A 23731-nucleotide genomic window follows, 5' to 3' on the forward strand; every position below is an offset into this window, starting at 1 on the left:
TTTTTTTTACTTTTAAAGGCATGTTTCGGCTGAAGCAAAACCTTCTTTTAAAAGTAAAAAAAACAAAAAAACCTCTGCTGATGGTGGGGCTCAGCAGAGGCAGTGGGGGTGGGGCCAGGGATTTTTGCTACCGGTCCTCCGAACCAGCAGCTGCCATTGCTACCTAATCGGGTGAGCTGGTGCGAATCAGGTGCATTTCACCCATGCATCCTGTATTCCATTCAGTAGTTCAGTAATACAAGAAACAGTGATGAGAGAAGCAATACATTCCTTTCCGACAAATTCAAGAAAATGTTTGCTCTTTCCTAACAGTGATCATTTGTTCTCCTTCTGTATTATGCCTGCTGACTATTATTTACCACTGCAAACCTCAGACAATTATTTGCAGCCCAAAATGTAATTGTGTCATTAAGACTACTTCTTTGTACTTATTATTTCCTGACAGTGTGTGTGTTAAAGTATTGTTTCCTGACACAGTACATGTTTATAAATCAGCAGTTAGAATATGGCCAAATATTATGTGGAAGTAGATTCCTTTTTCTGATAACAGCTAAAAACAGCTAGGGGCATGTTGGAAGCAATAATAGCCACTGGATGTTGAATACAGTAATAACCATTTGGCTTTTCTTTGCTATAACCACAAGAGCTTCTGGGATGAGACAAAAGCAAGATCCCATTATACACTGGTTATTTTTGTTTCTAGGATTTTTGTATTCCTACAAATAAAATAAATTTAAACCTGTCCTAATACAATGAGCATGTGAATTTAGTTGTGTATTGTTTGAGAAATAAAACAGTATTGTTAAAGCAATATATGCTTCATGACATATTTTCTTACAGCAAAAATAGTCTAATCCAATGTTTGGAATTTCTACAAAAAGTATTCTAAAGATGAAATAGAATCATATGCCTTCCTGCACTTCCTGGTAAAACTGTTTCTTGATTCAGCAAAAGCTAAAATCAAAGTTTATAAGAAATAATTTAGTATTCTTTTCAAATCATATTCCTACCTATAGCAAAAGTGCAAACTGATATTAGGAAATATTCTGTTTTGATCCTTCCCTGAAGTTTCCCTCTTTCATACATTGATTGCAAAAGCCTGAATACCTCTTTCATGCCTAAGGCAAGACTCGAATTCACAGTCTCCTATTTTTTTATTTTTTTTTGCCTGGTGTTTTAAAACACTAGATTACTGGACCAAACTGGCATTCAAAACAAGCCTCTTGCAGCCAGAATTGAACCTAAAAATGTCCATACGAATTTCCACCTCTACAGTCCAACTGAACTATTGAAAAAAATATTGTTTATTTTGTCTTCCATCATACTTTACATAACAGATAGGATTGGTAACAATTATGAAAACTCAAAACTATTCAAAATCTTTTTGTAAATAATTCTTTATGGAAGATAAGATAGGAACTATAATCAAAGAATTTTGGAGGCTGCTATGTTTTGGAAGCAAACCCCACAGAAATAATATTCAATCTTCTTCGCATCTTTCTTGCTTTCAACCTATATTTCAGACTATCTGGTTCCATTTTTGCATTTTTTCAAATAACTTAGTCAGAGATTACAGGCAAAAAGAATAAAAACTATACAAAATATAAAAATATAAAAAGAAAAAATGTAAAAATGTAAAAAAGAAAAAAAGAAAAAATCCTCTTCATTCCAGCAAATTCTAAATAAGATTATTTATAAATCTTATAAATAAATTATAAATTTATAAATCTCTAAATAAGATTATAAATAAATTATAATATATTTATCCTGAATTTCATGTTTTAGCTAAAAACAAAATCAAAATCCTCATCTTTCATTCTTTATCAGTAAAAGTCCAGTAAGAGTTGTCAGATATATCTAATTATCTTAACCTTGATTGAATAACAACAACAACAACAACAACAACAACAACAACAACAACAACAGAGTTGGAAGGGACCTTGGAGGTCTTCTAGTCCAACCCCCTGCCCAGGCAGGAACCCTACACCATTTCAGACAAATTGTTATGTAACATTTTCTTAAAAATTTCCAGTGTTGGAGCATTTACAACTTCTGCAGGCAAGTTGAATAACCCCAGCTTGTATTTCTTCCCTACATTTAATTCTTTATTCAAACTTAATTGTTAATCTTTCATATAGAGTCCTACAATTTGATTATCTTTTCTTCTTCCTTACCCTCCCTCACCAAAAATCTTTCAGAACCTTAGCTTGTCTCATTTGTAAATTCAGTAAGAGGAATTCATCTTTTTTTGTCATTTCACACAAAAACCTTATAACTATTAACAGATCTCTTTTATACAATCAGTAAAAAAATGTAATTCTGAGTGTTTCAAAGACCATTTATCACAAATATTCATAATTTTTTCATAGTTTTCCATCAGGAAGCTCACTGTTACAATATTTCCTTCCATTCTTTTCTTAATCTCTAACTCACTCTAGTGTCCAACTATTAAAGTCACAGTGTCTTCTTCTGACTGAAGAAAAGATAAACAACAAAAGTTTCTCAAAGGAAGAATTCTGTGAAAAACTTAATATAGTCATTCCAAGTCCATCTGAGTCCTTAATCCGTTGTTAAACTTTCTAAAGTGCATACACTAAGCACTCTTTTGCTACTAAATCCAGAAAACAATATTTTTCAAAATATTTTACAATCATGTTTAAAATTATTTCTTTAAGGAGGAGGAAACTCATCTATCAAATGCTGCATAACTTGCCAATATCAAGGGTCTGAACCCTTCTAAAGCAAAACAAAACTCAACCTACCTCACAGGGTTGTTGTGGGATAATAGCAGAAGGAAGGAGTATTGTGTATGTTTTCTGCCTTGAGTTACTTGTAAAATAATAAAGGCAGAACAAAAGTCTAATAAATAAATAAGCAAAAATCTCTCTTGCTACCATGATCCATAAACATTCTCAGTTATTTCATATGTAAGACACTATTTCTTCTCTATCAAATATTCCAGTTTGCTTTATTCTAGAGCAGGAGTCATACATTTCAGTCACTTAATACTAGAAGCTGGTTGTGGAAATGTGTGTGGATCTTGGCACCAAGAGCTTAAAATCTCGGGCTGGATCAAAAGTCTTTCAGTAGAATTGAATTGACTTTTCTGGCCATGTTTATTTCTAGTTGAAATGCGGCCTTGTCCACAGGAGCACAGTCAAATCCTAGCTGTGATTATTTCATTTATTAATCTAGAATATAACAAAGCATTAAAAAATAATATTAATAACAACATAAACCTCCAATTTATTTATTTATTATATTTTTAAAACAACTCATCTCCCTCACAGAGGGACTCTGGGGGTGGTGAACAATCAAATATTAAAATATGTTCCTCTTTTATAAACCGTGATTTCCACTAGAAAGTGGGCTATTCTTCCCATGCCACATTTGAAACCTTTGGGGCAATAGATGTGAAATAGAGGAATGACCAGTATACGGAATATACACAAATATTGTATCAGTGGTTAAGTGAAAAAAAATGGCCTGTAAATTTCCACCTGAAGGAGCTGAAATTTATTTCCTTCTTTTGAAAAGTAGGTCTTCTTTTTGCTCAGGGCAAATTTACCACAGTCAGAGACTTGCTAATAATGTGAGAACTGGAGGAGAGGAAGCACACTTCTTCCCTTTGTTTCACACACATATATGTACATATTGAGAAAGAGTAGCAAACTTAGTAACACTTATTACCCTACCAGTGTGAATTGTGAGCAGCTTTGAGCATAAGTTGAAAATAATACAAACATGATTTGAAAATGATTTCATTAAACATGGCTGTTTTTCTGAAGATTTCTATGCAAGCTCTGAAAGAGTTGTAAAAGAAGTAATCAACCATTTATCATTAGCGCAGCCCAGATAAGGCATCGTAAGAAATATTTATTTTTTAATTCCATGCATTCAAAGATTTAGTGCAAAGACTGATGGCTTGCAGACAGAAGGATAGGAAGGCAGTTAAAAAAGGAAACAAGCAGGGGAGCAAATATATGAGCAGTGTAGTCATCACTGAAACAACAAATTGTTTAGACTGGGAAGCCAGGCCAAAGTCAGCCATTCTCTTGGCTGTTCATGACAGCTTTTGGCCACTTGAAAGGGCTCTTGCAGTAGAACTGGGACCAAGCTAATAGCTTTCTTTTGCCAACTCTCAGACACCATGGGGAGTATAATGCATGGAGCCAATTGCCTTCTCTTTCAGCCCAGAAAGGATCTTGATTCTCCCAGACACCTTTTAGTTACAATTTCATCATCTCTGACCACTTGCCACACTGATTGGCACTGTCAGAATTTGGAACAATTAACAAAGTCTGTTCTGGAGACAAGAAGCCTGGAAGGATTCACTGTCTGTTTTGGAAAAAGAAGCAACTATTCCTGTTATCATGCCTTTCTTGAATATTTTTCTCAGTAGCACCAACCCCTTTGTGTATGCTGCAAACAACTCATCGCCAACACTTTCTGGGGATCCTACAAAGTATACATATTAGATATCAAGTCCCAGAACCTTAGGCAATCTCAAAAAGCTTTAAGTGGTGGGTCCAGAGGAGTTCTAACATTGGTAATGAAGAGTAGCAGAAGGGAGAAATTATAATATCCAATACTAAAGAATAATCCTCTTGACTATATTAACTGTTCTTAAAATGTAAATTAGGTGAAATGAAGCTAAATTTTGTAACTTATTTTGGAATTTGGCCTCCAGCATTCTCCCTTGACCCAGAAGTTGCATATCACTACATAAGAAGACAGACAAAGTAATACTTCCAGTTAAATATAGGTAGCAGTTTGGTGAGAAGAAAGGAGGGATTAAATGAACAAAACATTTTCTAGCTGGAGTTAGCTGGCAACCTTTATGGAATGGTGGAGACAAACTACATCAATTGCTCTTTGGCAGTCTATTGCAAGTAAGGTTGCAAAGCATGTTTGCATCTTTATGTTCTACTGATGAAATTTCAAATAGTACCAAAGCACTGTAAGGCCACAGTTCTTCCCTCATCAGCTCAGCTGAGACATAGCTGACCCATCCAATTCCTGCCTGTCCTACTGTTTCTGGAAATGAAAACCTGCTATCATGCTGGGAAGGGAATAGGCAGCCAACCAAATGATGGTGGAATGAATTAAAACTAATTATAATAGGAACTTAATGAAAACTGGAATAAAGCAGAAGGGCAATGCATTAAAAACATCCCAGACATGATACCACTACAAGGTAGCAAATTAGGATGATTGGAAATTGTACTTAGGCCTCATATTATGTCCTTACAATCAACTGCCTAGTTGTAAATCCATTACATTTATGGGAGAAAGACTTGTCATCAGTCAGCCTCTCTTGCTACATCTGTGTGTGTTTCACTATTCAGAGGTCTTCACAATGTTATATTGTAAGGCAAAAGTAATATTTTCTTGCATAGGTACCCACTATGTACATCTCACAGTAACTCATTTTAAGGACCCAATTTATCCTTCAGGAGCTCAGTTCCATGAATAAATCAGTTAGGACTGTCTGGGAGTTAAAAAAAAAGTTAAGATGGTTGCCACAATGATATTATATAAGTTTATAGAAGCTCTGCTTCTATAAAAGATTATAGAACTAAACGAAGACTTTCCCTGTATTTCAAAAGCCAGTGCAGTTTCTGAGAAAATCTTGCTCTAATGCCTTTGAAAAAGAGTCTCAAAATATATTCCTTTAGAAGAACAAAGCCCAGGCTTAAATAAATTTTGGCAGCCATCCAACCCAACCAGCATGACCACTCACTGATCCAAAAACACTGGAAAGTACCATATTGCCTACTCCTATTTCAGAAATGTAAAACAGTAACTGGGGGCTGTATTTATGTCAAAAATTTAGTACATTTTCCCATTTTCCAAAGTAGTAGTCAAAGCAATTCAGAATGCTAAAACAAGGGAATGGTTTTAATGGTTGAAATGAATGGTCCTGATGATGTAATCTAGTTTAAATAATGAAACATCTGCAAGGAAACCACCAAGCTCAGAGAGCACCAAGGACCTATCATAGGAAGAAGAATCTAAGCAAAAGCAAAATTAAAAGATTCATTCACTTCTATCTTGCACCCAGGTTATTGAACCAACTGATAACCCATGCTGACAATCAAGAATACCTTATAAGATCAATCATTAACAGTAAAGGATGTCAAGATATACATCACAGACTTGCACTTGGTAGAGCAACTAAGAAAGTTTTTGAAAAGATATTCAAATACTATGTTTTATTTATTTATTTATTTTATTTTGTCAAATACATATTAAATAATATATATAAGTATAACCATGAATTGAATACATAAAATGAATACAATTAAAGGGAACATTCGGACAGGGATGGTAGGCACGCTGGTGATCTTATGCACGCCCCTTACAGATCTCTTAGGAATGGGGTGAGGTCAACAGTAGACAGTCTTAGGTTAAAGTTTTGGGGATTTTGGGATGAGACCACAGAGTTGTGTCCTTATCTACCAAGATAAGAAGCCATGGTGTTTCCACTCCATGGAAGTGAAAGTTGGATGTTAAAGAACCAAGATAGGAAGAATATTGATGCCTTTGAATGTTAATGTTGGTGTTGGAGAAGATTCCTGAATATGTTGTGGACAGCCAAGAAAATAAATGAATGGATCATAGAACAAATCAGCTAGGAGTTTTCACATATGGCACAAATGACAATGCCAAAATTATTCTATTTTGGATACATTATGAAAAAACCCAGTATTTTGGGGAAAGTTTTAAGATTGGGAAAGATGGGAGGAAAAAGAGGGAGAAGATGATTAGCAGCAAGGTGGATAGATTAATTTACAGTGGTGATGAGCACACAGTTGGAGACTTGAAAGAACAGGTTAGTGATAGAATGTCATGGAGAAAATCTATGTGTTCACTAATATATATGACTTGTGACATATGAAAATGACTTGATGGCATATAATCAATTTGTTTCTCTAAATTTGACTACTATGCCACATAGCGATGTTTAGACATTGCTGTATATTGTATTAGTTTTGGGGAGATCTTGGAGATTATAGTGGTAAACAAATGTACTCAATAAATATTAGAAGCTTCTCATTTTACCTGAAATTCTCAAGGTTCTCAAATATGCTGTATATTTTTTTACAGCATTTCAAAAGCTTTTATCCCATGTTCAAATTTTTGTTAAAAAATGAATCAAGTTACTAAAAGTTACTTCAGTAGAATCTGCAGTTACGCCTAAAGTATAAATCATAGAGTTATGGAATCACAGAGCTGGCAGGGGACCCTGAGGTTATTTAATCCAACCTCTCTCCACCCCCATTTAATACTAGAATCCAAATTAACCCATCCGTGACATATGGCTGTTCAGCTTTGACTTGAACATATGCAGAGAAAGAAAAGGGCAGTGGGGTAGAGAAGAAACACTGGCAGACTTGCCAGACACTGTTATTATACTTTCAACAAAGCAATACATTGCTGTAGTACATTTTTATTGACTGGGCCTACCTCAAAGAGAGGCCACTGGCTTGCTGTAGCAGTTTGTATCTGGTTCCCATCCTGACTATGATTGATTACAGCTTGCTTCAGACAATTTCAACTCAGCCCTTGTTATAGAGAGTCTGCTTTTGGTGTCCATATCTTGGATTATTCTCTGATCATTTTTCACAGCTCTTGCCTTCCAAAGAAATCTTCAGAAGAACTCAGTATACAAACATACCAACTGCATTCCCTATTCCTCACTTCCTGAACTGAGAGCTCGACATACAAGTAGACATATCCAGTCTTATAATTTCATTGCTTTCATAATTCCCTACAGATGTCCTTTTCTTTGTTGCGTGTGACCATTGTTATCTTCTCTGAGCATGTGGCTTTAGTCCCCATCATTATTATTTCATGCCAGTGTGAAAACTCAGCAATTCACTTTTGGAAAACAACATTGCATATTCTCCTTCACTGGTAATGGAGAATGGCATAGCACTGCTTTTTAGGTCTTATTCATTTATTTTAGGTCTTATTCATTTATTCATTTATGTTTTACTGATCAGAACAGTGTAATTACAATACAGCCATGTAACTGATAATAGAGGTTTCTGCTTGAGTCAACTGATCTGGCCTCAATGCTTTGTCAAGCTGAGCATCTTGAATTCATGAGATGAAGCATTTCTATAATCACAACTGTTTTAATAACCAACATTTTTCACTTAAATGATACTAAAAAATAAGTATAAACAAGAAATGAAACACGAAAGAGGATTTGTGTGGTTGCTAGATGAGCCATTTCAAAAATGTATGCTTTTCCCAGTGCAAAGACTGAAATGCAGCTCTCCTGTATAATCTCTGCCCAGTCAAGAACTGAGGAACTCCTACCATCAACTATGTTCCAAGTAACTTGAAGATAAATGTTTATGGGTTTGTTCTGCACCCCTATAACCACAACAATTTATTTATTTAAAAACTGATATATCACAAGATTCTGGGTGATTTACAACCAGCAACATAGAGTAAAATCATACAGTAACAAATAATATTAATTTAAAACTCAGTAAAGAAGACGTCAAAGCTGAAGGACAAAGCCAAGTGTGCTGTACTCCATACATGCCATCTTTTCTGGAATGGGAACCCAAAGTATCCTTCTGTATCAACAACACAGGTGGGTAGATATCACTTGGAGGAATTAGTCATGAAGGTAACCAAGAGCCTGGGCACACAGGGCTTTACAGAGAAACACCAGCATTATGAGCTGCACTTGTCAACTTATTGGTGAATGATGCACAATTTGCTAAAGCAACTCTCACCTACCAACAGGAGGGTAGTTACCCTCTGACCTATGGAGTCAAAGAAAAAGGGAAGAGAGATAGTGGGAAAATGTGGTTATTAAAGTCAGTATTTTTGATAATTAGTTACATTGACAATGAAGGGGATCATTTACATAGACAAACTGTAACTTACTGATTTGCAGCAAGGACTCTATTTAAAAAAATTGTATTTTTTGTATTGACAAAAATATAACCAAGCGGAAATGGTGGTTTCCCCCTGATCGGAGACCAAAAAGGCTATTAGCATGTCCAATGTATTTCTACGTTCCTGGTCTAGTAGAGATCAGAAATGGAGAAATAGAACAGAGACTGCAACAAACAGCCAGAAAGTTATTTTCTTTGTTTTACTAGATAAAGAATCAATTAAAACTGTGCATTGTCCTATAGTAGATGTATTGTATTGGAATACGGTCTTTTGGATATAGGAATTGGGTTTTTTTTCTTCTATAGATAGATCGATCCCCCCACCCCAAGCAACAATGCAATATTTGCCAACACACAGAAAAATATTATTGATACCTGCTGTTTTCAAAGAGTAAATGTAAATTAACTCCGATTAAAGATACATATTTAGAGACTAAATGATTAGATATCAAAATGTGAACTAAATTTCCTACAAAGGGAAATCTGGCCTTGTTTTCAGGTACTAATATAAAGTACAAAACATTCAGGTATCTTCTGAAAAACAATATACCTTTAAATTAGTCAGGATTGAGTGTAGGCAAGACAGAAATCTCTTTAGTAACAGATATCCAATATCTCTTTTTCTTTGAATCTTTCTTTCTCCTTTCACAGCTTAACTGTCTCTCAAATTGCTGCTCTTCTATAAGATATAAAGCAATATTCAAGGATGCTTTAAATGCAAAGATCTCACCTTCTTCCTCTCTGTATAAAAAAAAAGCAAAAGTTCATTCTTGCTTAAATCCTTAAAAGCTGGGACAAACAGACCTCCTTCCAGGTAGTTACCATAAACTTTCATTTTTTTGTCAACCATTTGACAAGAACCTTTCAAACCTGTTTGACTTTCAATGTATTACTTTCATATTTTTGGATCTATTATCAATTATAAACATAATAAAATGAAATCTGTAAATATACATACAACACACCATACATTCAGTCACAACTGCACTGTTCGATAGTAGGGCACATCCACACACCTTATTTACTGTGGCACTGAGACAGCTGGCTTACTGTTTCTTGAGTCCTCACTATAGAGCCTCCATTTCAACTCCACCGAAGCAGGTTGGAGCAAGATCAATATGATCTGGCAGGAAAGTGCTCCCTATTGAAAATGGAACAAGTCATTCTTTGTATGAAGACAGAGTTAGACCATTACAAGGCTATACTCTTTCAGATGACTCCAGAGCTTTTATTCTGGCTTGCAGAGAGAACACAGCTGTGCCTAGCAGTGGTTAAAATGTTAGCCTAGAAACCAGGCATGAAAGTCAACTGGGTAACATGGTCCAGTCACACGCTCTCAGCCTCACAGGGAAGTTGTTCTATTCAGAAAAATAGGACAAGGGAGGAATATTATGTATGCTCACTGCTTTAAGTTACAAAGTAATAAAACTGGAATAAAAATCAGATGAATGAATGAATAAATATCAACCTCATGTAAGCTACAATTCCTATAAACCTGAAACATTTATAAAGACAAAATATTTCATTTTAAAGGCCCAAGCATAATTGATATACAGGACCATTTTAACGTCTTGCAAAAACCCACAGTACAATTGCAAAAAGGCTGCTTCAAGAAAATTAGTGATTTGCCCTTTACTGTTCTGTTCTACTCCAGAAATTCAACAGAATGTTGTGAAGTATCTCTGTTTAAGAAGAAAGCCAAAGAATCTGAAAAGGTGTCAGACTGAGTGATTGAAACACTCTTTAAATGCTTTTACTTGTCAGCTGTGGTTCATAAACTGAATGCCAAGATGACATTTGCCATTTGTAATTCTTCAATCCCAAAAAATGTTTTCTGCCAAGAAGCAGGGATGCTCTGATTAACCTTTGGGCTGATATAGGTAGATGTATTGATTTTCTCCCAACAGGTTAAATAGAAAGATTTTTAAAATTATTATTTCAAGAAGTGATGCAAAATCAATGCATGGCAATTAGAACTGGGAAAAAGAATTCGGTGGATGAGTAGTCTGAATTTCTCCAGGGAGAGAAAAAAAAAAATCTGGTAATTGTCAAATCTGAAATGGAAAAGCCCTAAAACATGTCAACTGGCTAGGGGATCCATAATATAGTAGCAGGTTGCTAGGTACTTATATGATAGGTGCACTGTCTTGTATGCCTTTCTGCCATTTTGTTTTTTATTTTGTTTTTACCTATTTATCACAATTTAAATTGGTTGTTTTTAAGGGGTTTTATGCGGAGGTGGGTTTCAGCAGGTTCTGACCAGTTCTGGAGAACCGGTAGCGGAAATTTTGAGTAGTTCAGAGAACCAATAGTAAAAATTCTGACTGGCTCCACCCCTATCTATTTTCTGCTTGCCGAGTCCCAGCTGATTGGGAGGAAATTGTAATGTCTATTGTAATGTCCTTCCTGTCAAAGACTACTTCAGCTTTAATTGCAATAATACAAGGGCAACCAATAGATTTAAACTTAATGTAAACCGCTTTAATCTAGATTGCAGAAAATATGACTTCTGCAACAGAATCATCAGTGCTTGGAATACTTTACCTGACTCTGTGGTCTCTTCCCATAATCCTAATAGCTTTAACCAAAAACTTTCTACTATTGACCTCACCCCATTCCTAAGAGGACCATAAGGGGCGTGCATAAGCGCACAAACGTGCCTACCGTTCCTGTCCTATTGTTTTTCTTTTCTTCTTCCTATATATGTTTATATGTGTATATACTATATAATCTTTTTGTATGATGTTGTGACAAAATAAATAAATAAAATAAATAAATAAAATAAATGAAATGGGGATTTTGCAGTAACCTTCCCCTGGATTGGGGTGGGAATGGAGATTTTACAGTATCCTTCCCCTGCCACGCCCACCAAGCCACGCCCACCAAGCCACACCCAGAGAACCGGTAGTAAAAAAATTTGAAACCCACCACTGGTTTTATGTTTGGATTGCTTTATTATGTCTGCCACTCAGAGTCACTATGTGAAGTGGATGGCTATACTAATGTGATAGGTAAACAAACAAACAAATAGGGATGTAGTACATTTAAGGCAAAAAAAAAATACTGAGATGGGATGAATGTATATTGAAAGATTCAACCATCCTTTCATACTGCACAGAACGGATATAGTTTTCATAGCTATAAATAATTACAGTGGGAAGGGCTGTTTAGACCATCAATTCAAGACTTTGTCTCCTCTTGAACACAACCACCTTTGACAGATATTTCAAACCAGGCTGCCTCTGTCATGAAAGGTTTTTTGTTTTTTTTGTTTTTTAAAAAGCAGATTCAATAGCAGAATTAGGAAATGCTGGCTGTTTTCATTTGCTTTTCCTTTTATTGGGTGAAATTGACAAAGAGCTCTATTAAGCCTTGCCTTTTAGCTCAAATGACAGGGAAGACTGATTTTTTTTCTCCTCACTAGTTTTCAAAAGACCCACAAAACAGAACAGAAACCATTTGGTGCTTGCTTTCCTGGCACGAATGGGAGGAGAATAAACTTTCCAAATATTCACTGCTATTTGAAAAGAACCCTTGCAATTATGGTGGCCAAAGAGGTAGAAGTGCTTATTTCAAATTTAAAATATGTTATTTAAAATAAAAATGTGAAATATTTCAATTTAAAATTAAAAAATATATCCTTCCATCTCCCCGCCCCCCACATACTATCCAGTCTCAATTGTCAGTATCTATCTTTCCATCCCCAACCATCAGAACTGATGAAGCTTTTTGGATGAGAAGCAAAACATTTTCTTTTCCCTCAAGGGAAAAAACCATTAAGTTGCCTTTTGAAAAAGCACCTTTGGAACCACTATGACCTGGATGACTAAGAATCTCCACAAACATTTCAAATTTTACTTCTGTAATCTGCAAAATTGATAAGCATTCCCCACTTCATCATGAAATCATTTATGAAAATAGTGAAGAACAGAAAACTTAGAACTGATTCTTGTGGCAATCTACCCAATACTTCTCTCCAATTTGATGGGGAATATACGTTGTCAGATGATTTTGGGGTAAGATATATCCACTGGACTTGGGCAGCTATATAAATCTGTTTAATAAATGAAATAAATAAAAATGAATTATGACATCCAACCCACTCTTAATTAACTTGCTAATCAGCATGCCCCTTGGTACTTTGTCAAATGATTTGCTGAAATCAATCTATAAGGAAAGTCATCCAATCAAAAAAAGAGGTAATATCAATCTAGCAACATTTACTTTGCGCATGCGCCAAGATGGCGTGGTGAGGATCTTCAGTGGTGCGGTTTGGCGGCCTTTCCGGGGGTCTGGGACCAGAAGGGTCTGCTTTTTGGCCCTCTTGGTCCCGGACCCAGCCGGGAGAACATCTGAGGCGACGTTTGGGCTGGGGCCGGCCGGGTCGGAAGCCTCGGAATAGCTGGCGGGCTCGGCGGGCTCGGCGGCTTCGGCAGCTTCTGCGGCTTCGGCGGTTCCCTCGGCGTCCTCTTCGGCCTGCTTGGGGCCTGCTTGGGGCGGCGGCCGCTCGGCGGTGGGCTTAGCGGCTTGCCGGCTCCCTCGGCGGCTCCCTTGGCCTGCTTGCCGGCTCCCTCGGTGGCTCCCTCCCTCGGCGCCTCCCACGGCTGGCCTGCTGTCGTTTGGCGGTGCTCGGCAGCCTTGTGGTGACTCTACGACAGCGCTGTGGCGGCCCTGTGGCTCCCTCGGCGGCCCGGCAGCTCCCTTGGTGTCTCCCTTGGCCTGCCTGGGGCGACGGTCACGGCCGCGGTGGGCGCTGTATGACTTGCGGGTCTGGCGGCGGAGGCCTCCCCCAGGGGCTGAGGGCCTTTTCCATCGATGCCGGAAGGGGCCGGGCCAAACTTCTTCCCCTTGGGTTCTGGCGTTTCTCTCGGCGTTTCCTCCGGCCTTCTGTTGGGCCTTTTGGTGGGCCTTTGGTCGGGGTGATGGCGGCGGCGGTCGCGCCTGGCCTCCGGGTTCCGGCAGCAGTGGCAGTGGCGGCGGATGGCCTCCCCCTATTCCCAGGGGCTGAGGACTTTCTATCAACGTTTGAGAACTTTTTACACCATTGCCAGAGATGAGGCGGGAGGAGAAGATCGGTCGCTGAGCGGTAGTGCAGGGGATCGGATGTGTCATCTGGAGGGCTCGGCCCGCCGAAGGAGGAGTTGGAGGCGAGGCTGGCCCTCTTTTAGACCCTCTGCAGCTCGGCCTAAGATTGTCCAGGGTCAGGCCTGAGGAGCAGGAGTAACCAGATATGGAGTTTTTGTCATCAAGGCCCATATTGACTTTAACACCACGGCCGAATGGACTGACTTGGAGGAGAATGGCTTGTTATCCGGACCTGGGGAAAGTGGGGCCATTTGGGTTTGGGGGTAGAATAACAGCCCCATGGAGTCCTGGAAGTCCATGGTCCATCTCCCCAGCCAGGGAGCTTAGTCTTGTTGCAATGACATTCTGACATCTTGACCGGCTTGGATGGACTGCTGACCGTACTGTACTTTTATTGATGCGAAGATTTTCAACTGCGGACCTTCTTGCCCTGCGAGATTCCCCTCTCTCGCAGGTTTGGCCCTCCACACTATCGAGGGCACATCTTGAGGACGGGTTTTGGAACCCCGAGAGTTGGCATGCGAAATCTAGGAGGCTTAGGGGATTTTTAATGAACTGTTTTAATCGTTTTTTACCGGGGAGTTTTAAGGGGAATTTTAAGGGGGGGAGGGAAATTGACGGGTTTGGTTCGGGGGGGGTGGATGGGGGGGAACCCGTCAGGGAGGGAGCTAGGTCCACCATGTGTTCGCGGCGGTAACTTAATAGGTCCTAGGGTTGTGGAGAGGGGTGTCCTTCCAGTTTATCAGGGTCGAGCTATTACTACGGTAAGTGGGAGAGGCAGATATGACGGAAGGGGGGGCACATCAGGTTTCAGGGGCTCGCCCTCGCTGTTTACGAGCAATTGTGTGCTCCGGCCCCCCAGGATTTTCCCGTGACCCGAGTGGCCAGAGTGCTCGGGACCTGGGCCTTCGGCTGATGTTATGCAATGCCAGGTCCGCGGTTAATAAAGCCCCCCTGATTTCAGATCTTATTCAGGAAGGGACCGCGGACGTTATGGGCATTACCGAGACCTGGTTGGGCACCGAAGGGCGGGTCCCCCTAGTGGAGATGTGCCCACCAGGTTTCCGAGCATTCCATCAGCTGAGGGCCCAGGGTAGGGGTGGCGGGGTGGCAGTTATTATTAAGGAGAGTCTTGAGCCGAGGGAGACCACTGTGCCTCAGATAGCTGGATGTGAATCCCTCTACGTGAAGTGGGGTCATAGGACTCAGGTGGGCTTGTTGATCACGTACCTGGCTCCTTGCTGCGGGACAACAGCCCTGCCTGAGCTGTTGGAGTTGCTGGCCGGGTTGGCAGTTGAAACCCCTAGACTGTTAGTCATGGGGGATTTCAATTTGCCATCAGCCGGCGTAGCATCCTCGGCAGCTCAGGAGTTCATGGCTTCCATGACGGCCATGGACCTGATTCAATTAATTGACGGCCCTACCCACGTCGGGGGAGGCACCCTAGACTTGATTTTCATCTCTGGCCAGTGGTTGAATGATCTGGTTTTAAATGATTTAGTTGTTGAACCTTTGTCATAGTCAGATCATTTTCTCCTTCGTCTAGACTTTCTGACCGCTACCCACCACCGCAGGGAGACGGAACCAATGCGTTCGTTCCGTCCCAGGCGCCTGATGGACCCGGAGAGGTTCCTGACGGAGCTTGGGCCGTTTCCCGAGCACCTGGCCCACGACACGACTGAAGAACTAGTTGCGGCCTGGGAACAGGCCGCGGCTGGAGCTTTGGACCGTGTCGTGCCTTTGCGGCCTCTGACCCGGCGTCGATCTCAACCAGCTCCTTGGTTCTCTGAGGAGCTGAGGGAGATGAAACGCCAGAGAAGATGCCTAGAGAGTGTCTGGAGATCCAGCCGTTCTGAGGCTGACCGGACACTAGTTAGGTCCTATAGCAGGACCTACCTAGTGGCACTGAGGGATGCGAAACGTTCCTACATTTCCTCCCTCATTGCGTCGGCAGATAACCACCCGGCCGCCCTGTTTCGGGTGACCCACTCTCTCCTCCAACAGGAGGGGCGGGAGGACCCCCTACAAGGGCGTGCCGAGGAGTTTAACGGTTATCTATACGATAAAATCGTTCAGCTTCAGGACAGATTGGATCAAAATTGGGTAGATCCAGGCGAGGGTTCCGAGACCCGTCTTGTTGAGGTGGTTTGGGACAATTTTGATCCTGTGACTCCCGAGGACATGGACAGGTTGCTGGGTAGGCTGAATGCCACCACATGTTTACTGGATCCGTGCCCCTCCTGGTTAGTACTGGCTACTCAGGAGGTGACACGAGGCTGGCTCCGGGGGATTACAAATGCTTCTTTGCGGGAGGGGGTCTTTCCCGCTGCCTTGAAAGAGGCGGTGGTGAGACCCCTCCTCAAGAAGCCTTCCCTGGACCCAGCTGTTTTAGGGAATTACCGGCCAGTCTCCAATCTTCGCTTCACGGCGAAGGTTGTAGAGAGTGTGGTGGCATGTCAGCTACCCCAGTACCTGGATGAAGCTGTCTATCTAGACCCGTTCCAGTCCGGCTTCCGGCCCGGATACAGTACAGAGACAGCTTTGGTCGCACTGGTGGATGATCTCTGGAGGGCCAGGGATAAGGGTTACTCCTCTGCCCTGGTCCTATTAGACCTCTCAGCGGCTTTTGATACCATCGACCATGGTATCCTGCTGCGCCGGTTGGAGGGGCTGGGGGTGGGAGGCACCGTTTATCGGTGGTTCTCCTCCTACCTCTCTGACCGGACGCAGACGGTGTTGACAGGGGGGCAGAGATCGACTCCAAGGTGCCTCATGTGTGGGGTGCCGCAGGGGTCGATTCTCTCACCCCTCCTGTTCAACATCTATATGAAGCCGCTGGGTGAGATCATCAGTGGCTTTGGGGTGAGATACCAACTGTACGCTGATGACACTCAGCTGTACTTTTCCACCCCGGGCCACCCCAGTGAAGCTGTCGAAGTGCTGTCCCGGTGTTTGGAAGCCGTACGGGTCTGGATGGGGAGGAACAGGCTCAAACTTAATCCCTCCAAGACGAAGTGGCTGTGGATGCTGGCACCTTGGTACAGTCAGCTGCAGATGCAGCTGTCTGTCGGGGGTGAGTCATTGGCCCCGATGGAGAAGGTACGCAACTTGGGCGTGCTCCTGGATGATCGGTTGTCCTTTGAAGATCATTTGGTGACCGTCTCCAGGAGAGCTTTTTATCAGGTTCGCCTGATCCGCCAGTTGCGCCCCTTCCTGGACTGGGATGCCTTATGCACGGTCACTCACGCTCTCGTGACCTCTCACCTGGACTACTGCAATGGTCTCTACATGGGGCTCCCCTTGAAGAGCACCCGGAGACTTCAGCTAGTTCAGAAGGCGGCTGCGCAGGTTGAGGGAGTGGTTCGGAGCTCCCACATAACACCTATCCTGCGCAGACTGCACTGGCTACCTGTTGTTTTCTGGGTGCGCTTCAAGGTATTGGTTACCACCTTTAAAGCGCTCCATGGCTTAGGACCGGGCTATCTACGGGACCGTCTACTGCCGGCTTCTATCTCCCATCGTCTGGTGTGTTCCCACAGAGAGGGACTCCTCAGGGTGCCGTCAGCCAAACAGTGTCGACTGGCGGCCCCCAGGGGGAGGGCCTTCTCTGTGGGGGCTCCGACCCTGTGGAACGAACTTCCCCTCGGACTCCGATTACTACCTGACCTTAGGACCTTTCGCCGCGAACTTAAAACCTATTTATTTCGTATGGCTGGACTAGCTTGATTTTTATCTTTAAATTTTAATTGAATTCGATGGGTTTTTAAATTTTTGTAATTTTATGGGGGTGTAAGTTATTTTAAAATTTGGGCTAATTTAAATCAGTTTTTTAAGGGCTGTTTTAATTATTGTGTATATCTGTATTTTATCTGCCTGTTCACCGCCCTGAGTCCTTCGGGAGAAGGGCGGTATACAAATTAAAATATTCATTCATTCATTCATTTATTCATTCATTCATTCATACTTTTTGAAAAATCAATTCTAATTTCTGAGAGTTACTGCATTGTTTCAAGATGCCTACAGGTCAATCTCCATATGATTTCTCTACATCTTCTCAAATACTGATAATAGCCTGACTGTTCTGTAGTTTGCTAGAACTTTCCGTTTTGAAGACAGAGACATTTGGCCTATTTGGTACTTTACCAGTTCTCCAGTTCTTTCTAGGGTGGAATTAATCTACTCCTGAAAATGTAAGCCCACAAGGTTTCTATTAGTCTCATGCTTCACTTATAGCCATTTATCCTGCCGTTTTAATGATATTGTTATTTCATTAGAATGGCGGACTAAAATGCTGAACAACTAAATAACGAAGGCCTATATTTTAACACAAATATGTATAATAACATTACAATTACATAATTTATGATCTAAGTAAGAGATATTATTAATACTATCATTACTACTTGTATCCAAGTGAATGATACCCAGATGCCTCACTGTTCATGTATTGATACTGATGTATATTAAAAAAAACTTTACCATAAGAGCACCAGGGTGCCTACCGTTCCTGTCCTAATGTTCCCTATGTATCCAATTCGTATGGTTATTTCATGCTTATACTTATATATATTGTTGTGTTTGACAAATAAATAAATAAAAATTAAAAAAAAATAAAACAATGTGGCCAAACAAAATGATATGGTTTTCCCTTCAATCCGGAACAGCTTTTTTCAACCTTTTTACCCACAAGAAACTCTTGAAATAATTTTCAAGTTTCAGAACTGACTAAAATAGCATCCCCACAAATGCTATTGAAATAAAACTTTGAAATAAAATTAATTTCTAACCTTTACAGTCAATGTTTTATAACAGCAAATTGACAGGACAGGACAGCAACTTCAGCACATAAAAATTTTCACCACTTTAAGTGCATCATATGAAGTTCAGAAATGGTGATGATCTTATTTAAATCTCTGTTAACAGAGATCAAATAACTATGATTCAAATTATGTGAGCATCACTGGTTTCCAGCATCACAGAATCACATAGCTTCTGTGATTATTCTTTGTGTTCCCTCAGTGCAGGGGCATCCATGTATCCATGGGGAAATGACAAAAGCAATGTTGCACCATCTCAACATAAGCTCCACAGCTCCGTTGTGATTGGGTGCCACCCAGAGGTGGTATTCAGCAGGTTCTGACCAGTTCTGTAGAACCGGTAGCAGAAATTTTGGGTAGTTCTGAGAACTGGTAAACACCACCTCTGACTGGCCCCACCCCCATCTATTCTTTGCCTCCCGAGTCCCAGCTGATTGGGAGGAAATGGGGATTTTGTAGTAACCTTCCCCTAGAGTGGGGTGGGAATGGAGATTTTGCAGTATCCTTCCCATGCCCATCAAGCCATGCCACGCCTACCTAGCCACGCCCACAGAACCATTAGTAAAAAAAATTGAGTTCTATCATTGGTGTCACCCAGGGTTACGTTAGAAAATGGGAGACTATATGAATGTTATAGATTGATAAAGGATAGATAGATAGATAGATAGATAGATAGATAGATAGATAGATAGATAGATAGATAGATAGACTGATTTGCTATTGTGTTGTACTAATCTCATGTACATATGACGCTTATATCACAACGGAACAATGCTGTTTTAATCATTTTATGAGAAATTTATGATGAGTTATTTAATTTTAATAGACTTCCTCCTTCCTTCATTCTAAAGCTTATATTACAGTAAAGCAAAAAAGATTCTATCAGATGTGCAAAACCTAGAGCAATATTGCTGTTTAATCATGATGCCAAGGTACAAACAATGACATTAGCCTAGAGATCACAGAATGTAATAGCTGTCTATGTCTATGTCAGTCCAAATTAATAACAAATAACAAATAGACAGAGATCTTTAATATTCAACTGATAATTGTTTTTCTTGGACTTTTATTTATAATGGCAGATCAATTAGACTTGGCTGTCTTAATTTTGTTACAGGCTGAAGAGGCCCTTGTTATAATTCAGACAACTTTTTGAAGTGTATTTTAAGAATACAAAGTTTTCCACCAAGTTTTGTACACTGTTTTACAATTTGGTACTTTCATCCTTTTGCTAAAGTTTTTTTGCTTATTTATATCTTGCCTTTATTACTTTTACAAATAACTCAAGGAAGTGAACATATTGAACATACCTTTCTCTTCTTATTTTCCCCATGATCACTCTCTTTCAACCCAACTCACCCTACAGGGTGGTTGTTTTGGGGAAAATAGGAAGAGTCATCCGGTTGGCTTTCATGGGTTAGGCGGAACTAGAAATCCTGGCCTTTGGCTTTCTAGCCTAATGCCTTAACCACTAAATCAGACTGGTTCTACATTATTTCTATTTATATATTTACAACTAAATATATTTCTATTGATGAATATATCATATGACTAAGTTTTTAGAGATAGCTATAACATGACACCTGTCTCCTTTTATTTTTAAAGGAAGTATTTTTCCTCCTTTAATTTCTATTTTAATTCTGAACCTTTTCCTTTTTTAAACAGAATCTCAAGACACTAAAGGAGTTATAGCAGTAGATATGGTACTAAATGTGAACTTTTTCTCTATGGAGAAAATATTTTGGCTATTTTGGATAATTAATTAGCTTACAGAAGCTATGTAAATAAAGTAATCGTTATTACCTTACTGAAGCTTTGAGGGCTCATCGCTTTTGTATAGTTTAGTCCTTTCTTGGAGGGATACATTTTGGTGCCAAGTTACAGCATATATTAATATAGATCTGGGGAAAAATACCAGTTGAAGATGTATAATATTGAGTTATACCTCTGAAATTTGATATTTAATGAATAATTTTGGCTTCATTGAGTTTGAGGAGCAACAGACTATTTCATGTAGATGAGATAATTTATTCTCTTAATATAATGGAAAAAATTAAAGACATGTATTCATTATCAATTTATGAAATCTCTATATTGTAAAAATTAAAAGATGGGACATGGTCTAAATTTAATAAATTTATTGTCTGAATTGATTTTTATTGATTTTTCCTGCTTTTCTAGTTTAGTTTATAATTATTGTATGCATTTAATTTTTTTAAAATTATATATTCACATTTGCAAATGGACACATTTGCTTCATTCTTTAAAAAAAAAATCTTATCCCACTTTTTACAACATTGTTGTAAATCTTGATACATTATATTGTTTCAATTCAATGATTTTATACAATATTAATTAAAATTATTGACATTCTACTTAGATAAAGTATTGGAAATAAAGAAAAGAGAAAGAAATATTCTATCAATATTAATTTCAGTTTAAGATGTATAATTATAAGAATAAAATTATTCGACATTTTCATCCAATTTTCATCCAAAGTTGAATTTAACACTAGATAAAAGAAACTGCAGCAGATTAAATCATATGTTTTTTTATACCATAAAGGTTTTGGTCTTAAACCTTTGTTTCATTCTTAAGAAGTAAAGCTTTATGCACTTTTGCGGCGCAAGTTAGATAAATTCTTACTGAAAATAAATAATCTAAATGTTAAGTTCGGGAAGTAACGAGGCTGGAGACCAGGGTAGTGACAACAGCTCTTTAATATATGGTGAACCCAGCAACCTGGCTGGGGAAAAACAACCCTTTATATACTGTTTAACCGGCGGCTTCAACCAATCAGCAACGTGCTAGTTTCCCGCCTAAATATTTAAAGATACATAACACTCCTCCCCTCCCAGAAAACACTTTACCACTATTTACATAATATTTACATGTTATTTTTCGACGTAGTCACGCAAATAACCTGGGCGTCTCCTAATTCTTTCGGACCTGCGGTTCAGTCCTGGGTGGTGTTTGAGCTGGTCGGAGGGCTTTTCTCCTCCCAGCTCTTTCTCTAGGCCGCCGGGCCCTGGATTACTGGCAGTCTCTTTTCTTGGCCCTCCGGCCTTGGATTACAGTTTTCCTGCTGTTTCCATCGGGAACCTGATGGCGCCGCTGGACCTCCGGGACCTCAGCTAAGTCTTGCGCCTCCCCCGGGTTATGGTCAGCTGTGGGTTCAAATAAGGAGTGGTCATAATCTGTCTCGTTTAGCTCGGGTTGTTCAGCTATTTGTTTCCTTATCTGATCTATGTGGCGCCTCCATACTCGGTTGTCTTGTAACTCGACCAAGTATGACTTTGGACCGGTTGCTTTTATGATTTGCCCTGCGAGCCAACTTGGGCCGTCCCCATAGTTGCGGGCCCACACTCGGTCGCCTATGCCCATTTCTCTCGTTTTGTCTAGTTCCCCCTTGTAACCCTCTGGTGTGTAATGGGGATTCAAACTGTCAAGTGGGCACCGGAGCTTCCGTCCCATCAATAATTCGGCTGGGCTTCTGCCTGTAGCAGTGCTTGGGGTTCTGTGCTGAACGGCCAGAAAGAAGTCTATCTTTGTTTGCCAGTCACCTGGCTTGAGCCTGGACAATGCCTCCTTAGCGCTCGGACGGAACGCCTGCAAGGCCATTCGGCGCAGGGTGGAAAGGCATAGAGAAGGCCCTGAGGCCATCTGCTGCGCAGAGCATCCACTGATTCCGCTCCCCGTGAGGGAAACCTCGAAAAAAACCGAGGCACTTGATTGTTGGTCTCGGAGGCGAATAAGTCCACCTGAGGGAGTCCGAAGCGGGAACACTGCTCTTGCAAATTCGCTGGGGACAAGGACCATTCCGATTGGTCGATAGTTTGGCGGCTGAGGGAGTCCGCTGTACAATTGTCCGTCCCTGCAATGTGTTCTGCCTTCACCGAGCGCAGGTGGGATTCGGCCCAATGTCCAAGGGAGAGGGTTTCCGTCATCAGTGCGCGAGAGTGAGTGCCCCCCCACCTGTTTATGTGCGCCTTTGCCGTCACATTGTCCGTGAGGATAAGAACATCCCTGTCCCGGATGACATCCTCGAAGGCTAGTAGAGCCAGACGGATGGCGCGCAGTTCTAGAAAATTGATGCCGTGATGGACTTCTGAGAGAGACCACTTGCCTTGTGCTAGGTGTTGATTTAAATGTGCTCCCCAGCCCGAGGCTGGCATCTGTGGTAATCACGTCCTCACGGTTCCCTGAAGACCGAACCTCTGGCCATCACTTCTGGATTCCACCAGTCTAAGAGTCGGCCACCTCCTGTGGAAGACTCACCCGCCGCTGGATGAACTGCATCGTTTCCTCTGATGTGGTAAGAGGAACCACTGAAGCGGCCGACTGTGGAGGCGAGACCATGGAACAATATCGTATGTGACACCATCTTCCCCAGGAGTTGGGAGAGTCGGTCCAAAGGACCGACCGTGAGAGTCTAGAGCTGCTAGCTAATTCGGCTAAGCTGACCTGGCGTTCGACAGAAATACCATTGAACTTAGTGAATCGATCTGTGCACCCAAGTGTACTATGGAGGTAGACGGGGTAAGATGGCTCTTTTCCCAGTTAATCGAGAACCCGTGAGACTGCAGTGCTTCAATGGTTAAAGATATATCTCTATAGGCCGTATCCTGGGTAGATGACAGAATGAGAATATCATCTAGGTAGGCTTGGAGTCTAACCGGAAACCTCCGAATGTGGGCCATGAGTACTGCCATGACTTTTGTGAAGACCCTGGGGGCCGAAGACAACCCAAAGGGTAAGGCCCGGTATTGATAGTGAGAGCCATTGAAGCAGAACCTTAAGAATTTACGGTGATCTCGTCTAATGGGAATATGTAAGTAAGCTTCCGTTAAATCAATAGAGGCCATGTAATCTCCCTGCCTAATGCACTCCAATATGGAACGTAAC

General features: G+C 40.7%; 1 protein-coding gene and 1 long non-coding RNA gene across 5 annotated transcripts in view; one reads left to right on the forward strand and one right to left on the reverse strand.

Annotated features, from left to right (window-relative positions):
- LOC131195681 (uncharacterized) overlaps positions 1-23731 on the forward strand; it is a 117975-nt gene that overhangs the window by 86444 nt on the left and 7800 nt on the right. The gene's annotated exons all lie outside the window — the stretch shown is intronic.
- Positions 1-23731, reverse strand: part of KCNB2 (potassium voltage-gated channel subfamily B member 2) — a 209794-nt gene that overhangs the window by 75067 nt on the left and 110996 nt on the right. Inside the window, exon 1 of one of the 4 annotated variants that reach the window (XM_058177785.1) lies at positions 20630-20729. The exons of the other annotated variants lie outside the window; for them this stretch is intronic. Within the exon in view, the coding sequence (XP_058033768.1) occupies positions 20630-20692 (63 nt within the window). The 5' untranslated portion in view covers positions 20693-20729. Of the gene's footprint in view, positions 1-20629; positions 20730-23731 lie in introns of those variants that run through there. 4 annotated transcript variants of the gene reach the window in all.

Source organism: Ahaetulla prasina, chromosome 3, assembly GCF_028640845.1.
Source record: "Ahaetulla prasina isolate Xishuangbanna chromosome 3, ASM2864084v1, whole genome shotgun sequence".
Lineage (NCBI taxonomy): Eukaryota > Metazoa > Chordata > Lepidosauria > Squamata > Colubridae > Ahaetulla > Ahaetulla prasina.